General features: G+C 40.4%; 3 protein-coding genes across 3 annotated transcripts; 2 read left to right on the top strand and 1 right to left on the bottom strand.

Annotated features, from left to right (window-relative positions):
- Positions 1-1,638: 1,638 nt before the first annotated feature.
- Positions 1,639-3,096, top strand: LOC111234606 (potassium channel subfamily K member 13-like). The gene is made up of 3 exons (XM_022762773.1): positions 1,639-1,936; positions 2,087-2,631; positions 2,779-3,096. Exons 1-3 carry the CDS (start codon positions 1,639-1,641, stop codon positions 3,094-3,096), a joined length of 1,161 nt encoding a protein of 386 aa, XP_022618494.1.
- Positions 3,097-4,221: 1,125 nt separating this feature from the next.
- LOC111234419 (protein phosphatase 1B-like) lies at positions 4,222-10,700 on the bottom strand. The gene is made up of 6 exons (XM_022762500.1): positions 10,103-10,700; positions 9,205-9,776; positions 7,110-7,227; positions 5,801-5,915; positions 5,642-5,705; positions 4,222-5,510 (listed from the first exon to the last, which is right to left on the bottom strand). The coding sequence occupies exons 1-6, from the start codon at positions 10,506-10,508 to the stop codon at positions 5,493-5,495; spliced, it is 1,293 nt and encodes a 430-aa protein (XP_022618221.1). The 5' UTR covers positions 10,509-10,700; the 3' UTR covers positions 4,222-5,492.
- A 1,833-nt stretch (positions 10,701-12,533) lies between these two features.
- Positions 12,534-15,879, top strand: LOC111234623 (reticulon-2-like). The gene is made up of 7 exons (XM_022762795.1): positions 12,534-12,546; positions 14,159-14,366; positions 14,568-14,706; positions 14,891-14,960; positions 15,259-15,305; positions 15,579-15,637; positions 15,771-15,879. The coding sequence occupies exons 1-7, from the start codon at positions 12,534-12,536 to the stop codon at positions 15,877-15,879; spliced, it is 645 nt and encodes a 214-aa protein (XP_022618516.1).
- Positions 15,880-19,402: the final 3,523 nt, after the last annotated feature.

Raw genomic sequence — 19,402 nt, 5'->3', positions numbered from 1 at the left:
TAATTTTGTGCCAACGCCACGATTAAATCCTGGGTTATATATATTTGGGTGTTATATAAAGCACACAATTGAGCTCATTATTTAAAAACATATATTTTATTGTCCAGGTATTGGTTAAATCAATTGTAAAGTAATTCTGTTGGGAAAGTAATGCATTGATGCATTCATTAAGATATCATGTAAAAATTATTGATAAGCTGTGCTCTAAATCTGAACAGATGAGGATATGAATCAAACTTGACTGGCGACATGAAGCTAGATGTGCTCTCTGTCTTCCACACCTGTCCTCTCCTGTCACTCAGCCATGAGACGGCTGGCAGAGGGAACCCCTGCCCTTGCCTGCAGCATCACACAAGATTAAAGGGATGGACAGACAGAGAAACTGAAAGTCATGCTCAACAAATCCTCCCACACAGTCTGCAGCAACAACAAAAAGCCCTCTCAGAGGGACTGGAAGCTGCACAGTACAACTACAGTCTGATATGGTGGCTACTGAGAAAACCCCACTGGGGCAGTTTTGGGTTCAGTGACTTGCTCATGCCCTAACTCATGTTTATCTGATGAGCTTATGTACATACAATTACAACCCTACATGTACTTACATGACGCTTGTCTAATGGTCTAATGTTTGTATCACTGCTAAACATTAATTTCAGTTGATCATCTTCTTCAATCAGGACTTGAAATTCCTTGGTTGATGTAACTCAGTGATTAAGGGACCAATTATTTAAAGTAAACCTTGTGTCACTTGTTGCTCTTGCAGGAGAAGTTGATTTGAGGCGTGATGAAGGCTTGAGAGAAAGGAAAGTGCTTTTAAAATGAAGAGATGACTGCACCAATCAGGGTGTGCTCAAAGACAGAGGGTGTGGGCAAGGGAATGATGATGTCAGTGTTTGACAGATGAAACATCAGACAGCCTCTCAGTTTGCATAAAAAACTCCAGAGGCTTCCTTTCGCTGGTCATTGTTCAGCAGATCCATGGATCGAGCACAGCAGCCCAGCAACGCTCAGGAAACGGACACTGCTGTCAAGGAGACCAGGTACTAAGTGTTTATTTTTTTTTATTTAAATTAAACTGATAATTTGGTCTATGCGTGGATTACATATCATACACCTCTACTGACTCATGAATTTAGTGTTTCCTTGTCACAAATGTCTTTATGATTTACTGGTTTAACCAAAACTTGTCACATTTTCAGTCAGATTTTTGTGGTTGAATTAATTTTTTATTAATAAGGGGAAAAATAAAGCATATACAGTTATGCAAAATTAAATAATAATAAGATATTACCATATTAGTGAACATACTGCTAATATATGTGTTTTTTGTTTTGTTACAGGCTATTATCTTCAGATGCTTAATCTTCTAAATAATCAAAGCAGCCCTCTGTAACCCTCTTCAAGAGATATTTTCTGTCCTAATGTAATTTTAGAGCCAGATGTATCCCTGTGAATTTGAACCAAAAGTGTTTCATATAGTCAGTGCATTCAGGTGATGCATGCAAAACATAGTGTGAGTCTGTGACTTGGCAGCGCTGGCAGAAGCAGTGCATGTTGTTGCAGTGGTGTATCTGTGCTGCTGCTGTGCTCATGGCTCAGAGGAGGGCTGCTGGTGGCTGCTGCTGCCCCAGGGTGCCCATGAATGAAGACAACGCCCGTTTCTGCCTTCTGGCTGGGCTCATCTTACTCTACTTATTATGTGGGGCTGCCATCTTCTCAGCCCTGGAGCACCCCTTTGAGCTGCGTGCCCGCCGCCTCTGGAAACAACAACTGGACAACTTCACCCAGCGGTATAGGGTCAACCTGGGTGCCCTTCATACTCTGCTGAGACAGTACGAGGAGGCAAATGGAGCTGGGATCAGAGTGGATGCGCTGAGGCCCCGATGGGACTTTTCCGGAGCTTTCTACTTTGTGGGCACTGTGGTCTCTACTATTGGTAAGTCTTCACCTTTACAAAGTTTTACACAACTTCTTCTCAGATTCTTCTTCAGAAGTTCTTCCATATTGCTTATGAGATACTAAGTCCAAAACAGTACTGTTTATGAACCATGACCTTTGAACCTTTTATTTTGTATGTCTTCTCAAGGATTTGGCATGACCACACCAGCGACCATCGCTGGAAAAATATTCTTGATCTTCTACGGTCTCATTGGCTGTGCTGCCACCATCCTCTTCTTTAACCTCTTCCTGGAGAGGATCATCACGATGCTAGCTTACATCATGCGCTGGTGTCATGAACGTCGGCTGAGGTGTGGTGGGGTTGGGGTGATGTCGAGCAGGGAGGAGACATCTGGCGAGGAGGACAGCCTGGAAGGCTGGAAACCATCAGTCTATTATGTTATGCTGATCCTGGGAATAGCATCAATCGTGATCGCCTGCAGTGCCTCCACCCTGTACTGCACCATGGAGAACTGGAGCTACGTGGACTCCCTCTACTTCTGCTTCGTGGCCTTCAGCACCATTGGCTTCGGGGACTTGGTGAGCAGTCAGAGACAGCAGTATGAGTCCCAGGAAGCCTACCGGCTCGGGAACTGCCTTTTCATTTTAATGGGAGTATGTTGTATCTACTCACTTTTCAATGTCATTTCTATTGTCATAAAGCAAACTCTCAACTGGATTCTGGGTAAGCTGGTCTGCTCGGGGCAGCATCAGCTCTGCTCTTGCTGTGCACCTGGCTGCTGGGGGCTCTGCTGCCCCTGCCTCCAAAACAAAAATCACAACCAGAGGCGCCTGCCTGCACACATCAGGCAAAAATGCTTAAAACGCAACACTGTGCAGCCGATCTCATCCCACTGCCCTGCAGGAAGACGCGGCTACACAGACGGCTCAGTGGAGACAGTGTGTGACAGTGAGACGGAGGCAGGTGCAGTGGCTGATGGGGTATACATGGGCCGTCGTCTGTCAGGAGAGATGATCTCTGTCAATGAATTCATGGTGTCCAATAAGGTGTCTCTGGCACTGCTGCAGAAGCAGCTGAGCGAAACAGCTCATCAGGGCCCACGGCAGAGCTACGGCCATCAGAATGGATTCTCTGGTGGAGTAGGGGCCTTGGCCATTATGAATAATCGCCTACAAGAAACCAGTGTGGATAGATAGCACCACATTGTATAACACACTAAGATTTTATTTGTGTGTACATTGTTTTAGGGTCTTTATATTAGAGCCCTAATCCAACCTGTTTCATAACTGAGTGATCTCAAGAAAGTCAATAATTTGCCCTCTCAGTACGACACAACAAAGAGATAGATGGAATCATTTTCCTCTAATTAGCCTCTGTTTAGAGTCTCTCTGAGTAATGTCAGTGGAAGTCTATGCAGATAATAGCAGACCTCCAGCATGGATGCTGGACACCAAATAATTGTTCACATTTTGTTCTGTGAGGAGAAAGATGAATACAATTTATAGAATTCAGCATCACTGTGAAGAGGGGTCTGATTTCCTGAAGTGATTGGCTCATACAAACGCAATCAGATGAAAGAAGCAGTGAAGGACCACTCAGAGGGGACTGCTGATTTAAGAGTGCTGCACATGTCCCCTGTCCTTCTCTAGAAATATGGTTGTATGTGAGGTAGTAGTCAGTATTAGTGAACATACAGACATAGCCAGACTATCTACAGTCTCCTCTAAGCTAACAGACATCTGCATATATAAAACATTTGAATTGTGATTAGTGTTTCAACAGAGCTTCTCAAACCCACTACAGGAGCTCGGAGAAAGAGACATTTTAATTTGTTGATTGCTCAGAAGTAGCCCACCTTTTTTCATCAGCCCATGTCATTGAAATTCACAGTAATCATGAAAAAGCACTGAGATCCAGAGTTTTCAATGGAGCACATCTAATCAAATGTGGCCTGTAGAGGACGTCCTTATGTCAATAAGTGCTGTACAGATAGCCACAGGATCACATTAACCGAACGGTGAGCAAGATTCGGTCTCTCATTGGCCAGCTGGAGGAGATCCTTTACTATGCAAGAAAACCCATTTAATCCATCCTGTGTCATCCTGTATCATCTATAAGGCAGATTTTCATCAGTGCTTTGGATGAGTGTGTGGAGAAAAGCTTCCTCCTTAGAGATCTCACAGGAACCAAAATCATCAATTTTCGCTGTAGTGATCACGCTTAATGAATTGTCTTTACTGTTTCTAATTTCAAAGCAATGAGGAATATAGTTCTTTAGTGGGTTATCGTGGGTAAAAACAAAGCAAGTTGCCAGTCAAATATTCTTTATTTAGATTTAAAACAATCATGACTTTAACATGTAATGTCTATACACGGAATTACTCACTGAAATAATTTAATAATGCAGTATGATGCAGATAAAACGACCCATGTCTTATGCTGTTTGCTTTATCAACTCTAAAAAAGATGAATAAGGCAGCACAGAACATGTCATCCAATTTATGGAAAAAATACATTTCATATACTCTGTATTGAAGAATGTGTTCAGTAATATGGTTAATATATGGAAAGAATCACACAAAATGTGTACATGTAGAATTTATTTATGTAAAATAAATTTTGATTGGTCAGTAAATATAGATCTTAGTTCATTTGGATACTTTTATTCCATTTCTGGTCACCAAACTGCAACATGCTATAGAGCTCTTTTGTTAATAATCTAACTTTTATTTCAACAAAGAACTAATTTTCCAAACAACACTCCAGCAGAGTGGATTTTACTCTATATGTTTAAAACAACAAAAACAACAACAACAAAAACAACAACAACAACAACAACAACAACAACAACAACAACAACAACAACAACAACAACAAAAAGTTATAAAAGTAAACACCTCTTCAAAAAATTTTAGATAATCTGTGAAATGTATTTTTTCTTGATGAGTGTGTGTGTGTACGTATTGAGACTTACTTAGCAGAATAAAATACTTAATCAATGTTTATTTGCCTGTCACTTCCAACCATGAGAGAAAAATATATATTTGTGCACTCCCATCAGCCACCAGCTATTAGCATTTCCTGTTGTAACAAATACAGTGTTTCACAATTTGTTTTTCCTGAAGATGAAAGGCAAATGGAAAATTCCTTAAATTATTATTCTATTATATCTATTCTTAAAACATCATCTTTAAAATACAACCCTACATGTACTTATACTATCCAAAAATGAAAACGGACAATTTCACAGTTGGTTATTATTCAGTTTTACAGGCCGTCATTTGAAATGATCATCTGTACTTTCTGTTCACTGAATATGAGGCAGAGGTTTGTTGCTGGGTCAGTGTCTCTGAGTAAGTTTTACAAAATGTCCTTCTTATATAAATATAAATGTATCAGGCTTTATAAGATCTATTTTTGCATTGTGTTTGTTGTGACAAGATGCTACTTGTTAGCATGATGTAAACAAACACCCCTGTCTGTTCATCATCTCCCTTTTTATCAAATTGCACACATGAAGAAAACAGTTTTAATATCGACAGTAGTTACAGTCCCTCCATGGATCCTCGGAGACAAACTCCAGTAGGGCTTCTCAGGAGCCTCCCAGGCCCTGGCAGACAGTCAATTTAGGATATAGTGATGAATATACATAATTTTTACATTTACATTTACATTTGCATAGTGAAGGAAATAACATGTCCTCTAATGGTTAGAATTGGACAGATGTATAATTGTACTCACATTTGGTACTGTGGGCTTGTGTGTCTCTCTTTGTTGATAGTAAGCAGATATAATGCAGTTCCTTCTGTAACACACAGAGAAGTAACATGGTATAATTTCCCAGTACAGAGTATAGATGTTCACACGCATACACATAAACACACATTCTGATTCTCTTACTTGCTCTGTATGCCTCCACCTGGTGGTAATCCAGGGATGACAGTGGATGCGAGGACTGTTAGGACAGACAGCAGGTCAGGCTCCTCTCCTCTAGCACACAGCTCATCATAGATTTCTGTCAGATATCAAAACAAAGAAACATGAAAACAGGCACACAAACAAATTAAGGGGGTTACGGGCATTTTCTCAAGATTTACATGCAGATAACATACAGTAAGGTTGACTTTATTCTGTATTTTTCTATTGTCAACATATTGCCAACAATATGTTAGTCGATCTCTCAATAATTCCTAGTGCATATATATTTGTAAAAAACAAAAAAAAACAACAAAAAAAGGTAACACATTAATTTTTTTTTTTTTATTTTCAAAAATACTAAATAATTTCCGTAAACAGTTTCACATTACAGAATTAACTCTCAAACAGGAGTAAATTGTGCATAGTTTTAGCTGTGGATTAATACACATTTGGTGCACTAGTGAGTACAGTGTTTACGACACCAAACTGCACATGTGTTTGCAATTCTATGTTCTTTATCATTAACCTTCAGTGAAGTATGTCGAAATGACTCAAAACAAACTACAATGTGTGTTCATGGTAATGAAGGAACACCCACCACAATGGAGTGACTCATTAAAGAGATTTTAATAGTTTTTTTGTACAGTGGAGCTCTATGTCACAGAGGAATAAATTATATCAGGCTTTGGCTCCACAGACAATTGTTATTCTCAGGAGGATCAATTCATTGATGCTTTTGGTCGTCTCATGGGATTTATTGATGGCAAGAAAAATGGAGAACTAATAAAAGAGAGCGGTGACACAGTAGACAGTGGTTAGCACTGTCGCCTCACAACAAGAAGGTTCAGGGGATTGAACCCCTAGCCTGGGGCCTTTCTGTGTGGAGTTTGCATGTTCTCCCTGTGCCTGCGTGGGTTATGTCCGGGTACTACAGCTTCCTCCCACAGTCCAAAGACATGCACATTAGGTTGTTTGGTGGCTCTAAAGTGCCCAGGTGTGAATGCCAGTGTGACTGGTTGTTTGTCTCTATATGTCAGCCCTGTGATAGACTGGCGACCTGTCCGGGAAGTACCCCGCCCTCACCCAATGTCAGCTGGGTTTGGCTCCAGCCCCCCTGCCACCCTATAAGGATAAGCTTATAGTAAAAGAAAGGTGTTGAAGAGTTTCATCTTGATGTGTTTCAAGAGCAAACCATAAATCTCAAGAAAACAGAAAAAAAAAATCAGACTTCAAATATTAATCCATCCTCCATCTAATATGCCTAACGCTTAATATCATTATACCCACATACCTGCTACTTTGGACTCCAGCAGGTCCTCCAGCTTGGCCTCCTGGTGTAATGCCTCTGCTGACAGCTGGGGGGCTCCAGGGAAGCACAGCAGGATGATGCTGATGTTGTCCAAGCTGCCCTGTAGAGCGAAGCGGTGTCAGCAGAGGTGAGTAATGATGGCTGACCTTACAAATGTCAACATATGAAGCATTATTTCATCCTGTGTGAGCTGTTTTAGAAATAGATTATTTTCACCTCAAGGTCTGGACACCAGTGTCACACAGATGCAGTAGAGCAGGAAAAATGTAAATGGGGTGTGGAAGAAGCTGTGACATTTTGAGGTTGTGCAAATCCAAGCTGAAGCCCTGTCACATAACAGTGCACATGTGGCCCATGTTTATCCTGATATAATTATTTGACTCAATGCAACATTTACAAGCCCAATTTATTTTGATGAATTGCCTTGAGGTACTGTGGAACCTGGTTTAAATAGGGTATGAATTTGAATCTTCAACTAAGGTAGAAAATATGAATGATTTAAATTATGGGTACGACCTAACAGCTAAAAACGTCTTCCTTTATTCTACAGATTAATTACTCTTTAGTGAAAAAAAAACCTTCACTAAACACCCATAACTCAAGCAGCTGTAATATGAGTGCTTGCTGTAGTGGAATAATTACTCTCTGGTCTGAAATGATTTCTTTATGTATGCAATTCTGTGTTCTTGAATCACCCATCTGACACCCTCAGAAAGCGGCTGAAATGAGTCTGCATAGGAACCTAGAATAATCCCATGTAACCTGTTCTGACACCTCTGCGGTCTATTTTAAGGTGGTCTGTAAGACTATTGTACCAACAGCAGCAACAGTGAGAGACTCACTGAACCAAAGCTTTAGCATAAGTCACTGCTGATTTTTCAGTGTAAATTTATGCTATTACACCCAAAGATGCTATTCTCTGGTTCACTTACAGATCTTCGCCTCTGTATGGACATGGATGTGTTTAAAGCGCCTATGAACAATATTTTTTATATTAACAATGAATCACATGATTAATGGTATGTGAAAGTAGTTGCTTATAGTGATGAACCCACAGAGAATTATCACCAGACTTCATAGCTCCCCTCAGCTCTGTGGAGCTTAAAACTTCATTTATGGCCCATAACTTTACTTTTTACGTTTGGTTCACTCTCACCGCTCCAATAATGTTGCAGAAAGTCAGACGGGACAGATATTTCTCATGTGTTGGCAGAGAGCAAAATTTAACAAAAAGGAGAGCAGATATTGGACTTAAATTTGCCAAGTGGTCATAAGCAACTGTTTGCGAAGAAGTTCACCATATCAACTTTAAGGTCATAATATTTCAGCATTATGTTCACAGCATGTTTTGCTGCCCCCTAGTAGCCAAAAAAAAAATAAGATCGAAACTTTTTGGGGTGACCAAACGTGATAAGTGACACTATGAAATACCATGTTCAGTGTCATATTACTTAAATCTATAGCACATATTGGCTACTTCTACTCATAGCTGTCTATCATACATCCAAAGGCAATGACTGAACTGCGCAGATTTCACTAATGTAAGTGTTCACACTGGTGGATCTTAAGTCCCTGTGTTAGCAACCACCTGCATGTAATGGTTTTAAACTTTTTATCTTTATCTTTACCTGCCCACCATATACAATTTTTACTACCTATCTAATCAAAGTTAAAAGTAGGTGAGACTACAGTGATTTGTTTTGAAAGCCTGAGTGTAATGAACATACAAGATTGATTGTGATTGATAAGGTGTGTGTAGTATGAATCAAATAGAAACTGTCCCTGAGTTGCGTTTCAAAAGCGGAGCTGTTTTCTCAAAAAATGAGATGATAGTCTTCAGATCAAGGCAAGCCAACTCAACACAGTCACAGTTCAAGCGATTATGTTATTACATAAAATCCACAGCCCTTTAAAAATTATGTAAGTCAGTTTTAAAGTGAAATTTTGTTTTGTGTTCATAATCACTTAAAAGGATTTGCTATTTAAACTGCTGCAGAAATGCAAAGGCCCTGGATCACTTTGTATTTAAAAGGGACTAAGATAACATGGGCACTGGTTTGAGGCAGCAGGTTCTGACCTTATAGAGACAGAGGTCAATGACTTGAGTGCAGACGTCCCTCAGGTCAGTGCATACACGCAGCCGGTTGTGGATGAAGGCACACAGCTCCTCGTTGCTGATGGTGTCCCACACCCCGTCGCAGGCGAGCACCAGGAACTCGTCCGCTGGTGAGCGCTCCACCACACACACCTCTGGCTCTGGTGATACCATCTGTTGGCTGGGCGTCCGGTTCTCTGCCCCCTTGTAGCTGAAGTCCCCCATAGCACGGGAGACTGCCAGGGAGCCGTTGATCCGTTGGAGGGACACAGAGCCACCTGCGCTCTCAATTCGCTCTTTCTCAAGAGGGTTATAAGGTTTGTGGTCTTCAGTGGAAAAGCAAACCTGGCCAGACCGGCACAGCATGGCCCTTGAGTCACCACAGTTGGCGAAGTAGATGTAATACGGTGAGATGAGAGTGGCCACCACAGTGGTGCCACCTCTCTCCCAGCCTTCTCGACGTGCCACAGAGTGCAAGTGCTTGTCTGTTTGCAGGAAGCCTTCAGTGATGGCACATTTCACCCTTTGAGGGTCGTCCTCTGGCCCTATTCCACCTGTTTGCACACAGAGGTGCGATGTTAGAAAAGCGTTTTCTGACACAAGCATCCCATTAAAACACATAACCTCATAGAATAAAATAGATGTTTGCAGAATACAATGAGAAATGATCAGTCATGACATTGATGTTTGACAACAGGGAAAAATCACAGTAAGAAGAAAGTTTTCTCATTAGAACAAAAATAAACAGCTGAGTATCATTGTATTAAATCAATAATTTGTATTATAAAATATTGTATATTGTATAACACTTTATTTAATCATATTTGATTCAATCTTTTATATTCATTTGACTGATGCATTTTAAGTCCATATCTTTCACCTGTGGCTAGGATGTGACCCAGAAGGTGCTGGGAGCAGTGCTGTGCCACTGTGCTGCCTGCGTGACCATCAAACACAGCGAAGAAGCTCCAATCGGCCAGCTCTCCACCCAGCTGTGGCACACAGTTGTGAAAGTCCTCCATGTTGGCCCTCCAGCCCTGCATGCTTCCCAGGGCGTAGGTGAGGCCCCAGCGGGCGCAGCCCTCCTCTGTCAGCTTGTCCAGGACCGGCCGATCCAGGTAGGGGCTGGGGATGACCTCCTCCTTCTCCCCCTCCCCTGGTTGCTCTCCCTCTGCTGGTCCTCCACGGCTCCCCTTGAAGAAAGAGCTGACCCTCTTCTCTGTCTCTTTCACCAGCTGCCGCACAAAGGCAGGCATCTCCACGCTGCCCTTCCTGGCTGTCCTCATGGCTCTTATGCACAGCTGATGTGTGGGGAATCTTCTTTTCTCCCTGTGTTTGTGGCTGAGGGCTGAGCTAGGCCGGATACTGGGCCTGTGCAGTGTCTGCGTAGCCCTGCTGCTCCAAGGCTCAGAGCATGGCTGCCTGAGCTGATGGATGTTCCCTGTACTGGCTGCTCACCCCCCTCTCCCTGTTCATCTCCTCCCTCTCTTCTCTCCTTTCCCTCTCTGGAGATCTCACTGATCAGCACTCTCTCCTCCACTCATGCCTCCTCTCCTTCTTGTTTTGTCTCTTCTCTGTGCTGCTGTGATTTCCCCTTCTCCCTTGCTTTTTCATAGCTCTTCCCTCTTTCACTAGCTCTCCCCTTGCCTTGTTATTCTCCCTGCCTCTGTTCTGATTGGCTGGCTATTTATGTGCACCAATCCCTGCCTGGCTTGAATCCCCACTGTCATGTTTGAGCTCACCCTCTCTCACCGTCCTCCTATCTGAAGCTCTGCCCCTCCCACATCTATGATAATCTCAACCTTTGATCAATTGGGATTATGGGCTTCCACTGCTGTGGATTACAGGACTGTCCGCCATTTAGCACAAAGTGTGTGGCTGATGGCGGGAAGAAGAGACACAAGGGAAAAAAAGACTTATTTTCATTATGTACACAGATCCCTTAAAACTGACATTTCACATGGTGACAGATCATAAACCTAAAATATGATTCTGAATTAAATTAGTGGAAACATGAAGGCTTTTATCTGAACAATTGGATAACTTTTTTTTCTGGCTATTAATGTAGCAAAGTTTGCAATAGGCTGAATGCGGTTATTAATCAAGGGTGCAAAATGTATTCTGTTTAAATGTTGAAAAAAATAAATATTGTAAGCCACACATTTGTACATTTTCTATCTTTATAGAGACAAGAAATTTGGAAAATTTGGATCTAAATCAGTAGAGATAAAGGGGAAAAGACTGCTGTGTGTTTCAACTAAACAAGCAGAAACATGATTTTGGTTTTGCATGATTATGCATGTCACCACAACATGACTTACAGCAGTTTTGTAGCAGTTTTAACTGCTTAAATCTTAATCAGCCATGTAATACTGTAGCAAAATAAATGATTTGGAGGATTTCAGAGGATGTGTTGGACTTGTTATAAGCATACACACATATTACTCAGAAAATATATTCAAGTCAAGTCCAATTTTAGTTATATAGCTCAATACCACAAATCACAACATTGCCTGAAGGGCCTTATTGTAATAGTAAGTACCTTACAGTCTCTATTGTATCTGTATTGGAATAATGCACAATAATGTAATATAATGCCTGCAACATTAAGAATTAAACAAAATGTTGCATGTTGGAATAAGCACTATACAACAACCCACTTGTCATCCATTATATATTAATAGCAGTTGTAGAAGTAGTAACATATAACAATACTGCAGAACCCTGCAGAAAAATGTTTGCTTTTCTGTCTTGCATGCAATCAAAATGGGATAAGTGAGGCACCTCAAATCATTTCTCTGTTAAAGTGTGTTGAGTAATGATTCCAGCTTTAATATAAATTCATTAGTTTTTGATGAATACTGCAGTACAGCTGGTGGAGATAGCAGAACACTGATTGTGTTCTTATTAATCCTGATTGTTGATAAATGTTACATTAAAAGCAGTTCCTCGCTATAACGTGGCTGCATGTGAAGCCCTCTGCCTGCAGGTCGGCCACCAACTGGCTGAGGAGCCACAAGCGTCTCTGAAAGCTGAGGGACATGTACATGCTGATGTCTCAGGTTCCCAATATGAGTGTATTTGTGTGTGTGTGTGTGTGTGTGTGTGTGTGTGTGTGTGTGTGTGTGTGTGTGTGTGTGTGTGTGTGTGTGTGTGTGTGTGTGTGCATGCGCGAATCCAAACAGGGGGTATCCAATACAGGATAAAATTAGGCCAGCCAGGCCTTATATTGCTGACGGAGCTCGGGTGGCCAAAAAAAGCCTGGAGTACAAGCCAACGGAGGAAGCGCAAGGAAGAGGACCGCTGCTGAAATGGCCACCAAACGTAAGGAAAATAAACTGTGACAGCTTTAAGTAAAGTGAACGGGAGCAGACAGGGAATTGGTCAGAGTTCAACTATCAGGTGAAAGAGAGAGTTTATTTTTTCCCTCTCCTGGGAAGGTGTGAATACAGACAGGATGGCAAGTCAAATACTGAGTCCAGTATGTCTTTCATTTGGTGGACAGATGGAAGAGAATGGGACTCAGCAAAATGAGAGCTTGTTGCTGATTGAATGCTGTTGTTTCCTACCAAATTGTCCCATAAGACATAGGTGTTTTCTTATCAGGGCTGTTTTCTCAGACTTTATTTTTCCTTTGTTATTAAAGTTAGAATTAGAGTCAGGTTATGGTTATGCCCAGCTTGGAAAATGACTTCATAGGTATAATAGCAGCAGTAGAGTGTCTCTGTTTCTGACTCAACACCTTCTTGCCCAAATTTGTTGTTAAATAAGAAAACCAGAAAAGTGTAAACATATATATTTCTCCGGAAACTTGATTATGAAACTGGGGCTGCTGCTTTAATTGTCTATGTGTGTGTGTGTGTGTGTGTGTGTGTGTGTGTGTGTGTGTGTGTAAATGTGTGATTGTTGCTTGTAAATTGTCTTTTGGAAGACAAGTTGTTGTTGTTGTTGGTGTGTATGTGTGTGTGTGTGTGTGTGTTTATGTGTAAGGATTTGTTTTAATCAGATAATTATCTTGACATTAACACTGGAGTTAGGAAGGTCATCTGATGTTTTCGTGCTTGAACATCTAATATCATACTCTGGCTCATAGCATAATTATTCATTTATCTATTATTCATTCATTATTAAAAGCAATTAATTCATTCTGAAACATGTTTTCCTAAACTATCTTCTTTTTTTAGTAAGAAGAAATGACTGTATGGATGAATAATTACTTAGATTACTAAAATAGTTACTTAGATATTTTCTCTCCATAATGTACTGAGCTTAACTCCTGTTATTTTTCTTTGTCATCCTTTCTCCAGCCTCTCACCTACTTATTTTACTTGCTACTCGTTTTTAAATAACTTTTCATTTTGCCACTCATATAACGTCTCTGGCACCGAGAGAGGGATGTGTGTCACATTTCTGTCAGCAGCAGCAGATTTGTTTGTAATAAAAGACGATGATTTGGGTTGTTAGACTGAAACCACATCCACCGACTAAAATTTGAAGAGGCAGCTCTTCTGCAGAATTTTGGAAAAGTGATATGAAATAATGTGTTTTATGGGCACAGATTTTTCTTACTGATTGCGTCTGACTATACTTCCCTCTCTCTGAGGCATCTTTACTGTCACTTTTTCATCGTCAATGCAATTTAGTTCAGTTCTCTTCACTCATCTGTCATGTATGTTTAACTCAAATGTTATCACAGGGTAAAACAGCTGCTTCAGAGGCATCTAAATCCTTTTCACCATAATCAAAAACAAAAGCATCTGTTGGATTAACATATCTATGCAAAATGATTTTCCATCATCTAACTGATCAAGGCCTTACTGAGTATGGAGTATATGATCTACAAAGTTAACATTTCTTAACTTGCCTCTGTCCATCTCTCATTCAGTGTAACTCATCTAATTTCTTGTCTCTAGCAAGTGTCCACCTTGTTTTGCAGTTGTGGATCTGGTGTACTGGCGGAACATGAGGAGGACCGGTGTGGTGTTCACCGGACTGGTGATCGGTCTGGCCAGCATGTTCCAGCTCAGCGCCATCACCGTGCTCTCCCACATCTGTCTGGGTGTCATGTGTGTCACCTTCCCTCTCCGTCTTTACTATAAGCTGCTGGAGCTGCTGCGCTGGAACCCTGGGCTGCACCCTTTCCAGTGAGTCTGCTGACTGAGGCATCATTGGTTTGTTTTCCCCAACTTCAAGCCCACGCCAGGGGCAGAAAACTGCTGTAAAGCTTTCAATCATGTTGCACTACTGTGCCAAATATAGAGCCTCAGTTGACTTGTTTCACTTCAGAATTTCAATATATACAGCTTGTTGTTTTTCTAATTGTGTGTTTACGTGTCTGTTCCCAGGTCGCATCTAGATTATGACAGCTCTCTGACAGATAAGGACACTGTGATGCTAGTGGAGGAGGTGGTGTTGCTGATTGCATTTGCAGTTACAGAGATCAAACGCCTCCTTTTCATCGACAGCATGATCGAGTCTATTAAGGTCTGAGCTTGATGATAAAATAATGATTGAAATAAGACAAGTTAATGTATGAACAGTAACAAATCCTGAAAACTGAGTCTATAAATGAAGCGCATCGTAGAAAACCAAGACATTGCTGATTAATTAATTGTAAAAATATAGGGAATAACCGTTAACTATCATTGTTCTCTGCTCTCTCCCCCAGTTTGTTGTGCTCCTGTATCTGTTGACCTATGTCGGTCTCCTAACCAACGGGCTGACTCTGGTCATTACTGGTGAGTGGAAATTATTCCATCCTTACTTCTCACATTTACTCAGGTTCCTATTAGATCACCCTCCCGACATTCTTGTGTGGCCAAAGTCAAACGCTTTGTGCTCCCATCCATCCACTCGTACCTCATCCTGAAGAGCCTTTTCACACACGTCCTGCAGCCTACATTCAAAGACTTCTAGAGCTGTAATAATGTGCTGTGAAGTGTCCTTCATTTCAAGTTTTGTACTTGTACTATTTTTAATGTTTTAGGGAGGTAAACCATGCAAACCAGTCTTTTCTCCTTTGTCCTTGTTTTACAGCTGTCATCGCTATTTTCTCCTTTCCATTGTTGTACAAGAAGCAGCAGGTGAGACTGTGTGCTGCTGGACCAAATTTCAAAACACTTTTTGATAACATCATTAAACTGCATACATTTACTCAAGCAGAAAGAGAGCAGTATGTATGAGAATAAAAAAAAAAACTCAAAGTGATTAAATACATGAGAATATCATATGGAAACTCTACTGAAGCAGCTCATGAGACACATTTATTTTCTTGGAGAGAATATAAATGTCTTTTAGTAAATCCATCTACCAGCGATGTTTTGAATTCACTGAGCCATCTCTCATTTTGATGACAGGTGCGGATAAGGAGGATGGTTAGAGTGATCAAAGCTTTTGTAAAGAGAATCAAAAACTTGTAAGTAACCTGGTCTTTATCATGGTCTTTTATGTGCTCCTAATATCTCGCTAGCAAAATAGAAACATATTTTTTCTCTTTCTTTGTCTTTTTACATTGTGCCATGTGATGTGATGAACCTCTCTTGTTGCAGGTTCCTCAGTGTGTATAATTTAGTGAGACCCTCCGCTGCCCCTGCCCCAAAACCTGCACCTGCACCTGCAGCTGCAGCTGCCGCCAAACAGAAAGCCAAGTCAAAATAACTTGTTTTGTTGCGTGTTGAACGTACCGAGGATTTGAGATTTGGAAAATGTTGGAATGGTACATCCTCTGTGGGGCCGCTGGAGGAGAAGCTCTCTTCCACTTCTGCACTGCCACGTTTGTTTATGGGAGCAAGGTTTAATCAATCCTGACAGCTGAAACAAAGCTGCCATTCACTCAAGGACAGGAAGGGGAAATGTATGAGGAAAGGAATTTTATTTACAGAGATGCTTTGCTGGCAGGGTTTAGTATAACCAGTTCACACAGTCATATCCAAGCAGGGACAGCACAGAATATCACCTTTTTTTTTCTTTGATATCATATCATTTTTAACATAACTAGTGAGCACTGTGTTCCTGTTGAGCTGCAAAATTATTCATAACGAAGCAACGAAGCATTACTGCTGCTTTCATTATTTAGCATAATTTATTTTTAGTTGAATAGAAAAAAACTGACATAAACATCACCTGCCGTTAATTAACATGAACAGTTTAGTACCTGCCGTTGAAGTCCGAACAAAAACTTTCTCAGCAGCAACCGCTTACAACTTTCATGAGACTTACTGTCCTCTGCACTTCATGCAACTTGCATCAGACTTCCAGTTTAGTGGCAGGAACCTCAGCTGTCCTGCACTAACTCCAACTCAATTTGAAATCATTAACGGCACAAAAATATGTTGCTTTCTGGCACAAACAGAAGCAGCTTCTTACTTTGCAGATAACAGCAGGTAACAGCCGCCTGCTGTGGCCCAAAACAAGACTTTGAGAACAATGAGAATGAACCAAAACTGTCAAGCTATGCAGCAGAAAACTGAAACAATGAGCTGAAAGATGCTAAAATGCTCAGTAGTGCTGAGTCAAACTGCAGAGTTGGGTGATAACTCTCATAGTCTTAGAATACTTTGTTAATATAAAAATTATATGTATTATATTATTTATCAAGTGCATTAAGACTGTCAGTGTATTTCTCTCTTATTTGTCAAGTTGCTCTTTCAAGGACACGAAATGACGCTAGGTTATTATGTTCGACTACATTTGTTCTCATCGTTCACCTTTAGTTTTACTCTTACATAACTATGTCTAACTACATAACTATTATTGTCTCACTGAGGATACGCCACCTCCACCCTGTTTCAGTTGCATAACTGTGTGAACAAGCTGCACCATAAACTGCCATCAGAGGACGTTTCAATAGGTAAAACTGCAGATTTTATTTTTCTAAAATATGTATCATCATCAGACATTAGACAAAAAGCCAGTTAATCAGTGGGTCACTAGACTCATCTTTCAAGGCCATGTCTTGCTTCCAAAAACAAATGAACAAATTAAGCAACCTCACAAAATGCTGCTGACAGCTTGAGAAGAGAGGAGTGCTTGAGGGGCAGTTTGACAAGGAGTTGAAGGCCACTGGTAAATACAAGATCCACTTTAGGAAGACATTAAATTACTCAGACCTCTTACAATGTAGTTTCACTTGTTTAAAGCATGTTTGGGAAAGGCTCGAAATCCATAAAAGAATAATGCATTGAGAAAATTATGTTTAACTCCAAAAGTCTCTTTTTGATAGTTTGTCAGTCCATAATGCAACAGCTATTCGCTTGCACAACTCCAAATCAACATTTTGCAAATCAACCAAACAATGTGAGAATGTCGTCACAGGTTAATGATGAACCTTTGTTTTTACTGTAACTCAAGACACTTCAGTTGTGACCTGATGTGGAGAGTTGCACTTGTCCCTGTAACTTGCTGTTGGCTATTTGGACATTTAAACTTCACCTGATTTCTCTCCAGCCTCCAGTTGATAAATTATCGCCCCTGCAAACTGTGACAACAGCTGAAAGACTAACAAACGGCTATGGACAGATGAGAGTTGGATGTGTGCCAGTTTGATAAATCTTCCAGTACTTTACACAAGCATGAATAGATAATGACAGAAGTTTCAATATTGGGTCAAATGTTCCTTTACCCTAAGAAATGTATGGTTTTAGCTGCCAAACCTGAGCCATTAAACTGCAAGCAGTTATTTCAGTACAGCAGTGTAGCCACCAAGCTACTGTTAGCATGTCAGAGTATTGTTGGTGACCGTGCAGTGCTCTCTAGTAGTTGTTGTTGTTTCAGAACTTAAAATGAAGCTGCGCTCATACTAACATGTCTTAATGAGCTTATTTACTTATTTACTGTAATTTCACATTATGATCCCAGGTTTAAGCAGCATTTGGACCCCTGCTGATATCACAAAGAGGGCTTTAGTAGTTTCAGTATGTCATCAAAAAATAAAAGGGTCAGTGCACATATTATGAAAAAAAAAATGAAGCAAAAAAACATTGTCTTATTCAAGTGGTATCTAGATCTGCAGATGATTTTGTTTTAATTTGCAGAGAAAACACTTCAACAGTTTTTGTTATTAGGAAGAAATAGTCCTTTAGAAAAAAAAGTCTAAAGATTATCCAAAGGAACAGTTTCTGATTAAAGACATTGCTGTTGAATCGTGTACATTTTAAAAGCTCCACAAACAAAATCCCATTCACCTCCATTGTATAGGGGTGGCAGCAGATTGACATTGCAGTAACTAGGAGCATAAAACCAAAACTACATGCATCACTACTACTAAAAGAAAAAGTGAAAAAATTTAATTTGGGTGAACTGACCCTTTAACTGATGTAACCGTTTACTGTAGTACCAGCTCACATTATAGTAGTAGTATCAGTGCAATATTAGTTTTACTACCAACTTTTGGCTGTTGAATTGAAGGTGGCATCTTTGTGATCTTAATACAACTGTCAAATGTGCAACAAACTAAAAGCGTAATTGTGGTCTTAAAAAATGGTCTGTTATAGTTGTCACTGTTACCTTTTGTTTTTGATTTACTTATTTCTATAGGTATTTCTTATTTTTTATTGTCCTTTTCCTATTCTTATGTTGCTCCCCAATAAAATAATTATTTTCAAAAATGAAGGTGACTTTCCTTAGCACTATATTCAGTGATGGTGATTCAACACATACCACTAGGGGCTGCACTGACACATCTGACCACTAGGTGTCACTCTTGGAAAGTGTCAGCTACAACCCTTCTTAACTAAGTAAGCGCAGAAGCCCACAGCACCGACTGATCTGAAGAAATAAATGGATCCTGACAAATCTTTTCACCATCAGTGTGATGTTAATATAGCGCAAGCCTCGGCTACTCCAACACAAACACTGCTGCATTTACTCACAATGTTCCTGGTAATAAAAACACCTTTTTTTTCCTCCCTGTTGTGACAATCACAGTGACTGTGACCTTGAGATTAAATTTTCTCAAAAACCCTCAACCCGTCAATTCAAACTATCTCTCAAATCTTCAAGGACTTCTTCTCTTGTTTCCACATGTGGTGACTCAGAGCTCTCGTCTCTTAGACTGTTTACTTTCACAGGGCTATTGAACACCCTCATGTAGAGCTATCTGATTTTACACAGCAGTTTAGAAGATTGCTTGGTCTGATTTTCTTTCTTTTAGCCTCTTTTGTTATTCTTTGGATGTGATTTT

The sequence above is a fragment of the Seriola dumerili genome, unplaced genomic scaffold (assembly GCF_002260705.1).
Source record: "Seriola dumerili isolate Sdu_G_001 unplaced genomic scaffold, Sdu_1.0 BDQW01000449.1, whole genome shotgun sequence".
In the NCBI taxonomy this organism is placed as follows: domain Eukaryota; kingdom Metazoa; phylum Chordata; class Actinopteri; order Carangiformes; family Carangidae; genus Seriola; species Seriola dumerili.
The sequence above is the reverse complement of the archived record's forward strand: the minus strand, read 5'-3'. Positions and strand labels throughout refer to the sequence as shown.

What these genes read in the sequence shown, in the direction of transcription:
- LOC111234606 (XM_022762773.1), top strand. Translation starts at nt 1,639, where the DNA reads ATGAATGAAGACAACGCCCGTTTCTGCCTTCTGGCTGGGCTCATCTTA. An exon ending in CACTGTGGTCTCTACTATTG is followed by an intron (nt 1,937 to 2,086) that starts GTAAGTCTTCAC and finishes TGTCTTCTCAAG; the next exon opens with GATTTGGCATGACCACACCA. An exon ending in ACTGGATTCTGGGTAAGCTG is followed by an intron (nt 2,632 to 2,778) that starts GTCTGCTCGGGG and finishes AACACTGTGCAG; the next exon opens with CCGATCTCATCCCACTGCCC.
- LOC111234419 (XM_022762500.1), bottom strand. Translation starts at nt 10,508, where the DNA reads ATGAGGACAGCCAGGAAGGGCAGCGTGGAGATGCCTGCCTTTGTGCGG. An exon ending in GGGTCACATCCTAGCCACAG is followed by an intron (nt 9,777 to 10,102) that starts GTGAAAGATATG and finishes GTGTGCAAACAG; the next exon opens with GTGGAATAGGGCCAGAGGAC. An exon ending in TTGACCTCTGTCTCTATAAG is followed by an intron (nt 7,228 to 9,204) that starts GTCAGAACCTGC and finishes TTCGCTCTACAG; the next exon opens with GGCAGCTTGGACAACATCAG.
- LOC111234623 (XM_022762795.1), top strand. An exon ending in GCATGATCGAGTCTATTAAG is followed by an intron (nt 14,707 to 14,890) that starts GTCTGAGCTTGA and finishes TCTCTCCCCCAG; the next exon opens with TTTGTTGTGCTCCTGTATCT. An exon ending in GTAAAGAGAATCAAAAACTT is followed by an intron (nt 15,638 to 15,770) that starts GTAAGTAACCTG and finishes CTCTTGTTGCAG; the next exon opens with GTTCCTCAGTGTGTATAATT.